The 12,804-nt window shown below is 46.0% G+C and overlaps 1 protein-coding gene across 2 annotated transcripts in view; it reads right to left on the reverse strand.

Annotated features, from left to right (window-relative positions):
• NHSL1 (NHS like 1) overlaps nt 1-12,270 on the reverse strand; it is a 220,008-nt gene extending 207,738 nt beyond the window's left edge. The window contains exon 1 of one of the 2 annotated variants that reach the window (XM_036994847.2): nt 11,194-12,270. In XM_036994847.2, coding sequence (XP_036850742.2) covers nt 11,194-11,476 — 283 coding nt within the window. In that variant the 5' untranslated portion in view covers nt 11,477-12,270. The remainder of the gene's footprint in view (nt 1-11,193) is intronic. The other variant, XM_036994859.2, reaches the window with a different exon arrangement.
• Between the last annotated feature and the right edge of the window lie 534 nt (nt 12,271-12,804).

The raw sequence follows: 12,804 nt of genomic DNA on the forward strand, positions 1-12,804 counted from the left end.
TTTCAGGTGTACAACACAGTGATTCAACAACAAATTAATATTTTTATGTTTGCATGAAGAAACCCTTGAAAAAGGAGAAACCATAAATAATAATAATAATAATAATAATAATAATAATAATAATAATAATAAAAGTGGTTGTTATTCCAGGCTGAGGGGAGGACAGAGCAGGTAAGGGACAGAAGCAGTAGTGAGACTTCACTGTGTAGCTTTTTATATCTATTTTTTTCAAGAACGTAAATGTATTGTCTAATCAATAAACAAAAGGAGAATTTATGCTTAGAGGATTTGGGTTGCATCACGATTTCCCACCAACCTCAGCCCTCATATAACGCAGAGGTAAAGAACACTGGCTGTGGTGTCAAGGTACATGGAGCTCATGAGCTGGGAAACCCCAGCGAACCTCAACAGCAGTTCTCAGATGGCAACACGTCAAGCATAATTTGATTAGACACAGCATAGGTCCTGCTTAATTCAATTGCCTTCACTACACATCATGGCCTCTGAGTCCTCAGAACACTGTGTCGACTGCCTAGTATTGCCATTTAGAGAGCCCCCATTCCGCTGTATCACATGGTAGTGTAATTTAGACCAGCCAGTTACTGTACAGCCCACTCCATGTTACTGACAACACCTTTACCAGCTTTTCATCAGAAGCAGGAGTGGGAAATAGAGGAAAGTATAATAGAAGCTCTCCCTGCAGGAATAAGCTAAAATCGTTATCTGTCCTCACAAAGCAAGACATTGCTTCTCTACATGATAGGAAACAAAGGGCAATAAAGCATTACTAACAGAAGAAAAATCCACCATCCCACAGAGGAAAGAATCTTATTACAGAAGGGCTTATATATTTTTTTAGAATATACTTTTTAGGCAAAATATGCTGTGAACATTTCAAATCAGTCTTTTTTTTTTATTAAGGTAACATTGATATACAATCTTATGAAGACTTCACATAAGCAACATTGTGGTCACTACATTCAACCATATTATCGAGTCCCCCCCTCACACACACACACCCCCACTACAGTCACTGTCCATCAGCGTAGCAAGATGCCACAGAGTCACTACTTGTCTTTTCTGTGTTACACTATCTTCCTCATGACCCCCCCACACAACATGTGTGCCCATCATAAAGCCCCTCAATCCCCTTCTCCCTTCTTCCCCACCCACCCTCCCCAACGCCTCTCCTTTGGCAACTGCTAGTCCCTTCTTGGAGTCTCAAATCAGTCTTTTTTATGTGTAGGAGTGTCACTGCTCCACAAACCTACAAGCAGATCTTGTAAGTAAGACATCTTCTAAAAATTCAATTTTTGGAATTCAGAACAGATTTTCTCCTAGAAATAATGTTATTTCTATTCTTTAATATTTGCTTACATATCTGATTGTGCCCACAACACTATAAAGCACCTGAAGGACCCTGTCTTGCTCATTTTGTAATCCTCACAACTCAGCACTAGCAGAATAAAGCAAAATACACTTCATGAATGGAGGAATATCCTGCCACACTCAATGGACAGAATTCCTAACACACAACACAGATTGGTGTTGCCAAAACTGGTTAATCAGAATCACCTGGGGTACTTGTTAGCCAGGCCTGTTCCTGGCCTCACCCCAGACTCGCTGACTCAGAATCTCCGGGATCTCTGAGAATCTGTTTTTAAGCAAGCCCCTGGTGCAGCTGATGATTCAGAAAGTGTGGGAAACACGAGATGAATGAAATAGTGCTAACATTTGCTCAGACTTCCAAGATGCCCAAGGAAAGCTGAGGTCTAAACTAAGACCCTCAAGTTCTTGGAGGGAACATGAAATCAGTTAGAAGTGGGGATTAGATGGAGGCTCAGTATCTCCCTGGGCAACTGAGTTAAAGGGGAAGCTATTTCAGCTAGGAAGCTGAGTGGGAGCTGAGCCGGGTCTGCAGTTCTTACAATAGGAGGAAATGGAGGTGAAAAGGTCTCTCAGAAAGAGGACATCTACAGAAAGGCCCCCGGAAAAGGGCTCACTTTCCCAACCCCCAAGCCCACAAGCCAAACCCCTGGGAGGCAGAAACAGCCCTTCACACACTCCTGTCAGGAGCCACATACACTTCAACAACCCTGCACAGAACTCCCTGGTTCTCAAATCGGAAGCATTTTTATGTTTATATCTGACACAAGCTCTCCTCTGCACTCAGCCCGTTTTCATAGTGAGTCCTCACAAGGATTGGGCCATCTGTGGTAATACGTGGACGTCAATATACCCACACCGGCTAACTCAGCCTTTGCTGTCATCTAAACAACAATAGTAAATGTCAAATACATGTTAGCTATGTGCCAGGCACTGTGCTGAGTAATTTAGATGCCTGTCTCCAATATCTTGGCCATCAGCTAGTAGTTTGAGAGGTTTCAAAACAAAAAAGAGAAGGAAAAGGGAAAAGACCAAAAGATTCAGACTTTTTCTCCCTCAGATATTTGACGGCCTTTGCCGTATCTTCTTTGCATTGGTTTGCCACATCTGAGTACAGAATGCCATAATTTCAAGAAAGAATGCACCACTGAAAGGTTAAGACTGGTGCTGGGACAAGCCTGCCTGGATCCAAACCCCAACACGATAGCTCACGAGCTGTGAATGCCATTGAACAAATTACCTGTGCCTTAGTTATATCATGTCAAACAGAAGTAATAACAATATCCACCTCATGGAACTGATGTACGTATTAAAGTGTCTGGCCTATAGCCAAGTGTGCCAACATTATTAGCAGTTGGCATTATCAGGCAATACAAAGTCACCAAAAAGACAGCCCAACACCAGAAAACTGGAATCGTGCAACTGACTTTTGACAGCACTATCCGTCTCATCAGTTTTTGTTTGAGTGATGCTAAATGCTTTCACAGACGTGTCATGTAGCCACAAGGGAACTGAGGGTTGGACCTGAAGGGACTTCTCTCAAAAGAGCCCTCATTCAAAAACAGAAGCCAGATCTCTTTTGCCACATTGTCTAAAGTGTTACCAATGTGGACATTTTGAGACATGCAGAGCACAAATGTAACATGAGAAAGCAAGATGGCCATCAGCACCATCTTGTTGATTTTCTACTTCAAATTCTGCAGAATTCATTCATTCCAGGATATAAACCAATCTGAGGAGAAACTGAATTAAATAATTAAATCAACTACTAGATGCCTAGTTAAGTGCAAACTGTTTTATTTTATACTTAAAACTCAATTTTTGAAGATACTAAAATGATAGCCAGAAGGAAACAGTACATTATTTTTGTTTCCAAATTTTCTTCCAAAATATTAAGAATCTCAAAGCTTTCTCTCTCATTATTTAAATGTTTTTCATTTGCTAGTCTCAATCCTATGGGATTAAACAATGCATACAGATGAAATTTTATCATTGGCTTTTCCTCTACTATACAAGCAAACTAGACTATTGTCAGAGAAATAATCTCAACCTAAATGTACTGTAAGTCCAGGAAGAGGAAATCCCAGGGCAAAATACCTCTAAAAAACGAAATCAGTCAAAGGGAGAAATAAAGTTTAAAATCCGTTTATTGCTCACAAACTGCAGTCCCCGGCCATCTTTCCTGCTCCAGCAGAAGCCTAAACCAGCCCTCCCTCACCTCTCCAGTACAGAAAAGCCCTCCTTGCCCAGGTAATTACCCATAGATATGGAGATCAACTTCTCTCCACCCCTGAGGAATGATGCAAATGCACTAAAGCCATACTTCTTTCCACCTCTGAACACCTATTGATAGCAAGATATTCTGGAAATGTTACAATTTTACCCACAGGCCACCCCTCCAGAAATCTTGCCTTACAATTTACTTGTTTCCCCTCTTCCAGACCAATCTAATAACATACAATAGCAACAGCAATAAAATCTTGATAATCCTCAAGCCAGAGGATTCAGCCTATGCAGATTAAGTAAATGTACTTTCCAGCATAATCTCTCACTAAGCACAAAATATGTTTCTACATTTGTTTACTCATTCCTAACAACCATGCTAGATTGCTCACAAAGCTTTTATCAAACATTAGACAAAGTCAAGCCTCTCCTTAAGCATTTTTTTCTTGACAACAGCAACACAGTCATGATCATTCTTAAGCCAGAGGATTCAGCTAGGTTCAAAGTCCCATGCAGATTAAGTCCAAAGCTTGTTCATTTCAGTCATCACATGGCAGCTGCAGCCAGGGGGGTGCATCCAGGACACAAGGAGTGTACAAGCAAATAACCATGATTGTGGGGGCCTACTTTGCTGTTATTCCAGGAATACACAGGAGGCCAGCTTCTAGGCCTTTTCTCCAAGGTGCCAGAAGAGCCAGCCATTGCTGGTCCATGTGTTGAAATGTCCAGGGCCATGTCCATTTTATTCTTAATTGCTGCACCCATCCTTGCAACGTATGTCCAATAAAGTAGGTGCCTTTATCGCTCTCAGTCACCAGCAACAGGCTATAGGCTGCAAAGAAATGTTCCAGGCCCCTCTTGGTGGTTTGCTGATCTGCACAACATGCAGTAAAAGCAACCAATAGTCCAGTAGCCATGTCCACCCATGTCACGGCATACCAGCATCCTTCTGATATGGGCAGAGGCCCAATATAGTCTATTTGCCACCTGATAAAGTGTATTGGCCCCCTTACTATTGTCCCATGTTGCTGTGGGACTCGGTGTAAGTCTCTCTTAGAGCACACAAGGCACTCCTTCCATGCTCTGCTGACTTCTTCAAAGGTCAATGGCAAGCCCCACCTATGAGCTACAGTCCACTGTCTTTTGCCCTGCATGCAACAAATGCTGGTGTAGCCATTGGGCCACATCACAGGCAGGCTTTCCTTCTAGCCAGTGCACCTGGTCCAATGTGTCTGCTTCATCATTTCCTAGGGATGCCAAAGGCAAATGGCCAGTCACATGATAAACACTAACAGTCTTAGTCTGACCAGAGGCCAACAGGTCTTGCCACAACTCTTGCCCCCAAAGGGGCTGGTGACCAACCATCCAGTTGGCATGATACCATGTCAGAAGCCACAGGGTCAAGCCCCGATAGATAGCCCAGCTGTCAATGCAGACAACTATGGGGGAGGGCTCCTGGATGATCACAAACCATACTTCCCGCAACTCAGCCCATTGACTGCTCTTCCCCTCTCCATCCTCCATCCATATTGTCTCAGTCTTAGAATGGAAAACCACAGCCCTCCACTTTGGGGGCTGCCCACGACTGGAGCCATCTGTGTACCAAGCATCTTCAGGTACAGGGGCTTTTCCCTCCTGATAAGGCGTCTCAGCTACCAAGTTCTTCCTTTTTTCACTGGTATAGGTCACTGGCCCCAATAAGTGTTGGAATTCTCCACTTAAGGGACTAGTAGAGAGGGCGCTGCGCTGCTGTAAATATGCGCCTTATTTGGCCAGTGTAGGTGTCTGTGACATGCCACTCCATGGTCTTTGGGTCCAGTATCATACCCACCCTGTAATGGGATAGATGGTTATTACTTTGCTCAGAGCTGTTTCAGCAATGGGCTCTGTAGCCAGCAAGGTGTGGTTCACAGCATCCAGTTGCTTCTTTATTAAGATGTACCAGATCTCTGCTCCTTTTCATAGTTGTGACCAGGCTTCAGCCAGCAGCAGAAGCAGCAGCAGTGGCAGAAGCAATAGCCTTAGGCTCAGGCCACAGGCTGGGGTCGGCATGGCCAGCAGCGGTGGTGGCGCCTCCACAACCACAAAAGTGTAGTCACACTTCCCTGGGTGCAAGAGGCACTTCTCCCCATCATTTCTAGGGGCAGCCCTCCCAAAGGTTGCACTCTTTATAACAGATTTTGGGTTCAGAGGAATCCTGCTGACTATGCCAGATGTACGTCCAAGGAGAAGAAATCCCAGGGCAAAATACCTCTAATAACCGAAATCAGTCAAAGGGAGAAATAAAGTTCAAAATCCATTTATTGCTCACAAACTGCAGTCCCCGGCCATCTCTCTTTCCTGCTCCAGCAGAAGCCAAAACTGGCCCTTCCCTCACCTCTTGGGTAGAGAAAAGCCCTCCTTGCCCAGGTAATTACCCATTGATATGGAGATGAACTTCTCTCCACCCCTAAGGAATGATGCAAATACACTAAAGCCATACTTCTTTCCACCTCTGAACACCTATTGATGAGCAGATGTACTAAAGCCAGGCGAGATATTCTGGAAATGTTACAATTTTACTCACATGTACATAGCTTTTTAAGTCAAGCAATGTATTTTCAATACCCAAGAGTCAATAAGTAGATTAGTGTTTTGGCTTAAACGATACTCCCTTGTAATTTAAAAAGTAAATAATAACAACTCTCTAAGAAATCTGACATATGGCAAATGCATTTAAACAACAATTTTCTGTCCACAATGATATTAGCACTTTTTAAATATGAGGAGGAAGCTACGAATGGACTGCATGCAGGATATACACAGATTTTAAACAAGTGCCTGCCTGTTCTGTTTGGAAAATGACTAACCCTTAAGACATAAAGCTCCAATCTTAGTTGAAAGAGTCCATACAGTCATGAAGACTTTGTTTCAGACATAGATTTTTTAAATCCCTAATCATATAAATCAAAGAGTGGATCCTGGTCAAAGTCATATTTCTAAGTCACCTGCACCACTATTATCATCAAATCATAACCCTTACTGAAATCACAAAATGCCAAAATTCAAAAGGCCAGCAGAGGTTATTTTAGTTACAGTCTCTACTTTACAATAAAGAAACTAAGGCCTGATGAAAGCAGACTCAAATCTCCCAATTCTCAATCCATTGAGCTTTCTTGTCTATTTCAGTGATTCTCAAAAGGCTCCAAAAACTCAGCTGCACTTGTTAAACACACTGGAGATTCTGGCTCAGAGGGCTTTGGAAGAGTCTGGGAATCCTTAACTTTAACAAGGATTCCTGGCAATTCTTAAGGTCAGGCAAGTATGAGAAACGCTATTTCATCTTACACAGCCTCATTAATCTGCAGTGCAATCTGGCTGCTTGGCAACTGTCAATATGTTTAGGGACCCTCTAAGGATTAGAGGTGGACAGAAACCACATTCCCACCCCAACATATTCCCTAGTATGTGGTATATTTTCAATGAAAGCAAGTATTATGCTAATTTTGCAAGAAATACAAACATTTATGAGCAGACAGGCACAAAAGCAATTACATGACCTGTTCTTAGAAGTGCAGTAAAGTCTCTCTTCTCTGTCTTTACAGCTCTGACAAGCAGTGTGCATAAAAGGTTCATTCTGTGGAGGAAGCAACTCAATACTCTGACATCTGGACCAACCAGGATATTCTGACATCTGGCCCAGCCAACCCTGTGATTGGGTAAAGGGACAGTCCATTGTGAGGTAGGACATTGCAGCTTGACACCTAGGGCACTCCACAAAAAGGGTAAGGCTACAGTGTTTGCCTAATACAGACACTACCAAAGTCATACTTTTTTATGCAAAGAGAGTGTCCATACAATCTTTCTGACAACAGCTATCTTGAACACCATTCATCTCACTTATAAAAATTGTGTACATTTGCCTAAGGCCATCATGTACAGGTGCGCAGGTCAAGAACCACACCAATTCCCTGGAAGTATCATTCACATAAATTAAAGTATGAACAGTGCCTCCATGGTTGCACAGCACAACAAGTCTCCTTGAACTGGGGACAATTCTAGAATCTAAGGGTAAAAATCTTCTGTTTCTCTGGAACTATAAGAAAAAAAGCCTGCAAATTATCTCTTTTTAATTCTGTTTCAACAATCACATTTCAGATTCACCCACGAAGAAATTTTAAAGTGAAATGGAAAGAGTTTTGGACTAGAAATCAGAAGACTCAAATTGTCTTATGTATATATACTTCTTACTACTTCTAGAACTGCCGTTTGTCTGTAAAATAGGTATAATACAATCTGGCCTTCCTACCTCACAACGTTTCTTAATCTAATGAATATGAAAAACATTTTTTCAATCATAAAGAACTACGTAAGTATATTTTTGTTATGAATTATAAAAAACAAATCACACAGGGCTTAAAAATAAAACAGGACTGTTAAGTTGAATGTTTATTGATTTCTGCATAGCAAAGTCTGTTTTTATTGTTTACAGAGCTGAGATGTAACCAGCCACATTTCTGCTACTGTCACTATTTTTGATGAGAACTTATTTTTGTCTGCCAAATTATTGAAGTCTGACATACTGGTGGTTGAGCACAAAACTGTGAAAAGGTAAAAGTTAACTTTTTCACTTATTTTTAAAGTCACTCTCTTGTTCACGTAGTTGTACAGCAGTCACATACAGCAGCCCTTTCCAAAGGTGTTTGCAGCTATACTTCTGAGCACTAAGAAATTAAATATTAGTTCATTTCAAGTATCTACTGAGTTATCCCACTCTAGATGCTGTTCTGAGCTTTAGGAAAACAAAGACATGGCCATCCTGGACATCAAGGAGCTTGCTATCTAACCAGCAGATGGGAAGCCGAAGTAAATATACAATTTCAGCCCATGCTGGCATATGCAGTGATAGATGTACATCCCAGATGCCCATACTAGATGCTACGAGGGTGTCAGGGAGGGCATGAGGGGAGTCTTTAAGGATAAGTAGATGAAAAAAAGTGAGGTACAGCCTCCCCATCTTATGACAAAAAGTTTTTTGGATGACTATCTACCTATGAGTTTTGAGGAATAGCAAACTTGCTGAACCACTTCTTAGAATCATTTAGGCCAGCAGGGCTAGCCGACAGGACTAAAATGCTGTTTCTGTATTGCAAAGGTAAAGTCTATATTTTTATCAAATAGTTCTTCTCAGAGCCTATATTATGGAAGAGACCCATCAGGCCAGGAAACATGCACAATCTCCCACTGTGTTCCAGGTTTTGGAAGCTGTTCAGTTCTGTTACTTGCCCTTGACAGACTCATTAAAAGGTTTACCTGACAAGAAGGATGAAATTAAGGATCGTAGTTACCCTTGGAACTGTTTATGGAATGTATCTGAATTTTGTTCTCCATTCCCACCGCAACCTGGAGTGAATCACTTCAACTTTCTTGAAACTTGATTTCCTTTCTGGTTAAGAGTTAATGAAATAGATGGCATTTACAGTCAACTCCACATCTGAAAGTCGACATGTCCATTCTAATGGAGCATGTTATACTGAGGACCCACTAAAAAATGTACCAAAATGAATTCAAAATGGAGCTTTCATAGGAACAAGGTTGAAGGCATTTTTTGAGAAGAATCCCAACAGAGGGTAAATAAAATGAATACAGGCGTTTTACTGCTTCTTAGCATATAAAAAAGTTCAGTGTGTGAAGGTGAAAAACCAAAAAAGCTAATGGCTTAGTTATAGTGATGTAAGTATAGTTCAGCTTTCTTCTCTGTGACACGCACTTCAGGTCAAACATAATTATATTCAATAAAAGTCTTCTTTCTCAATCATAAAAAAAAAAAGAAAAAAAGATGAGCCAGGTTTTCCAGTATGAAATCAAAGCCATTTAAGATTCAGACTTGCGAAATGCTTTAAGAAGTTACTTTAGTCACTAATTAGGAAAACTTTAGTTAACTTAGGAAATTGTGGGGATGTGGGGTTGGCTTTGGGTGTTCGTTTATTGGTGCATTATGCATGCAGAGAGAAAAGTGATTGGCTTAAATGTAACACAAAACCAGCAAAAGAAGGAGTTTTTGACCTTCAGGGGTTTTTTTCTTGCTCTTTAATTCCCACAATAGATCAGTTTACCTAGCAGTCAGATCTGCCTCATCACATTATTCCTCAAGAGTGAAATTCTCATTTACCCACACACACACTCTACACAGAAAAGGCAGAGAAGCAGCTAGTGATTACAAAGATAATTGTGACATTCCACTCGGACATTATATATCCTGATGCATGAGGTCATTATTCACATTAAGTAGGTATATATTCTGTTTATGTCCAACAACTGAATGAGACCATTTTGATTTTTTTTCCCTCTGATGAGGGGAATGGGTAAGGATCCCTCCCAGGTAGAGAACTATCTACAACTTATTAAGGATGTGTTTACAGCACAAAGAAATGAACTATAAAATGTAAAACCATCACTTGACAACTCCACAACTTGGCGAAGATGTATCATACCACACAATCTCACTGGTATTTAAGTACTGAAAACTTGAACTCTTAGATTTCGAAGGTAGTTAAAATATAGCTAGGTTTTTCTAGCAAGGAAAAAAAAAAAAGCTGAAACCACCTATTCAAAACTGCATATGAAGTGATTCTAAGAGACAATATTTCATCCAGAGCTGTTGAAATGTAGGTGTGTTACACCAGCACTTCTCCCACCATCTCCGATTTACTCTTTATACTGAGGATTCTGATCAACTCATGTACTGAAAAGGGGAGAAACCACTCGAGTATCACCCTGAGAGTCTCTCCGCTTTGAGGCAGCAGGAAATTCCAGTTACTTCGTTCACTGGAGCCAGTTAGGCTGCTGAAATGAAATGTGTGCTCGGAGAGATCAGTGTGTCAGGACACAGGCTTGATGTTCAGGGTTGGAGGTCAAAGGTGAATAGGATTCAGAGTCTGAGCTCAAGGTCAAAGCCCTCTGATTCCCAAAGAGCTGGTGGTGGAGTTGGGGCAAAAATTAGCGCCAAAAATGAAAACTGTGACCTAAAATCTGCATACTTTTGTTTGAAGGTAAGAGCACAGGTACCCGGTGCGCAGAGAGGTGACAAGCAGTTCAAAAGCTCACTGGGATCCCCAGAGATTTCTACAGCTTCGCCTGAAACCTTAAGAACTATAAGCAGTATAATGCCGTATCTGGTCCACACAGTTCCCTGGCTTCTCCAACAGGCTGCCTTCCTCTGACCCTTTTCCCACGACCTAGGCTCCTCCTCTATCTACAGAGCCCCGGGGTCTCCTCTCAGCCTCCTGCACAAACAGGAGCGGACAGTGGGACGGGGTCCGCCCGATTCCCGCCCTCCGCGCCCGCTCCGTCAAGGAGCCCGAGAACCGCTTGCATCCCAGAGCCGCACAGCGCCTCACGCGCCTGCCACCAGCGCGGCCGCGCCGCCAGGGGTCCGGCAGTCCCGCCCGAGAGCCCGGCACTCCCGCCCGAGAGCCCGGCACTCCCGCGTGCTGGGGCTCCACGTCGCGGAGCGGCCGCCCGGGGCCGCCAGGGGGCGGGAGGGAGCAGCTGGCCGGGCACCTCCCTCCCTGGTTCCCCTCCCCCGGCCCGCCGGCCACTCACGGATTTTCACTCGCCGGTGGTCGAGGCGCGCGGCGGCGGCGTGCAGGGCGTCGAGGCGGCGGTGCAGCGCGGCGGTGCGGCGTCCCAGCACGGCCGCCTGGCCCTCGAGCTCACAGAAGATGTCCCCGGCGCAGCGCGACAGGTCGGCCAGCTGCGCCAGCAGGCGGACCAGGACGTGCGAGCTGACCTGCTCCAGCGAGCGGAAGAGCGGCGCGCCCGCGGCCCCGGCCGCCTCGGGCCGGCGCAGCCGCGCGGGCTCCACGGTCCTCTGGTGGAAGGGCATGGCGAGGGCCGGGGGCGGCGGCTCGGACCGCCCCGGGGCGAGCGCAGCCCTTAATCCGCCCCCCGTCGGCGCGGGGCGCGAGTCCGCATCCAACACAAAGAAAAGTCCCGGGCAGCGGCGGGGCGCCGCCGGGAAGCCTGGTGGCTCCTGCCCGCTGCGGAGAGGCGAGGCGGGCGGGAAGGACGGACCGACGGACGCACGGGCAGGCGGGCGGGCGCCGGAGGAGCCAGCGGCAGCCCGGGGAGCCGCCGGGAAGGGATAGCGAGGGTCCAAGCGGCGGCTGCTGGCGCCCAGCGGCGTCCTCCCACCCGCCGGGGCTCCTGGGCCGCGCGGCGAGAGGAAGTTCAAGGAGCAGCTCCCGGGCAGGGGGCGCGGTGGCCGCGGAGGCGAGCGGAGACGCGAGTCCCGCTGAAGTTTGCAGGGAGGCAGGAAAGAGCCGGCGGCTCCTTCCCTCCCTCCCGATTGGAGAGAGAGGAGGAAGCGGGGGAAGTGCCGCCGACACCGGGCGAGAGGGAGGGGAGGCGAAAGAAAGGAAAGGGGGAGGAGAAAAGGGCCGGCCCGGGGAACCACCTGCGGCCGCCGCGCCCCAGGCCGGCTGGGAGGTGGCCGCCCCGCGCCTCCGCGCTCCGGTCCGCGGCACGGCCGCACGGTCCGCGAGCCCCCACGTCGCCGTCCCACTTCCCACCGAAGCCAGAGCTCCAGCAGAGCTCTCGCCCGCACCCCCCTGCCCCCGGCGCGGGGAGGGCGGAGCGCAGCGCGGGCGCCACGGAGGCGGAGGCCGGGGCGAGCCCCGCTCCGGCTACTCACCTGCGCTCCAGTCCCCGGCGAGCGCGAGTCAGGAGCGCCCCGCCCCATCGGGAGAGTCCCACGGTCACTGGGGGGCCTCTTGGGCTCTCCCAGTGCCCCTCTGGATGGCGGCCACACTGTGGCCGCGTCGGTGGACCTAAAAGAGAACATTATTAAATCACCCAGTGGCCAGGGGTTCTGTAGCTTACTAGGAGTCCGCGTCCCTTTCGGAAAAAACCTCTGAGGACCTCTTTTCAGAAGAGCTTCAAGTGAGTTTTTCTTAGCAAGGTGGCTCCTCCCCTCCAATTAAATGGACCCTGGCTGAACTGTACCGATTCTGGGTTTCTTATCCCAGGCATGTAAACTGTGTTGGGGTTGGGGGGGAGACCAGGACCTAGAACCCTGAATTCGACGCCTGGAAGACAGTTTAGCTAAATGCTATTGAGATCTTGGTCATGGGACACCGCGCTAACTCAAACCTTCTGGTTAGAAGTATTTGAGGAGATTGAGTCCAATATCTCTAAACTAAAATCCCACTGGCC

This window comes from Manis javanica, chromosome 13 (assembly GCF_040802235.1).
Source record: "Manis javanica isolate MJ-LG chromosome 13, MJ_LKY, whole genome shotgun sequence".
Lineage (NCBI taxonomy): Eukaryota > Metazoa > Chordata > Mammalia > Pholidota > Manidae > Manis > Manis javanica.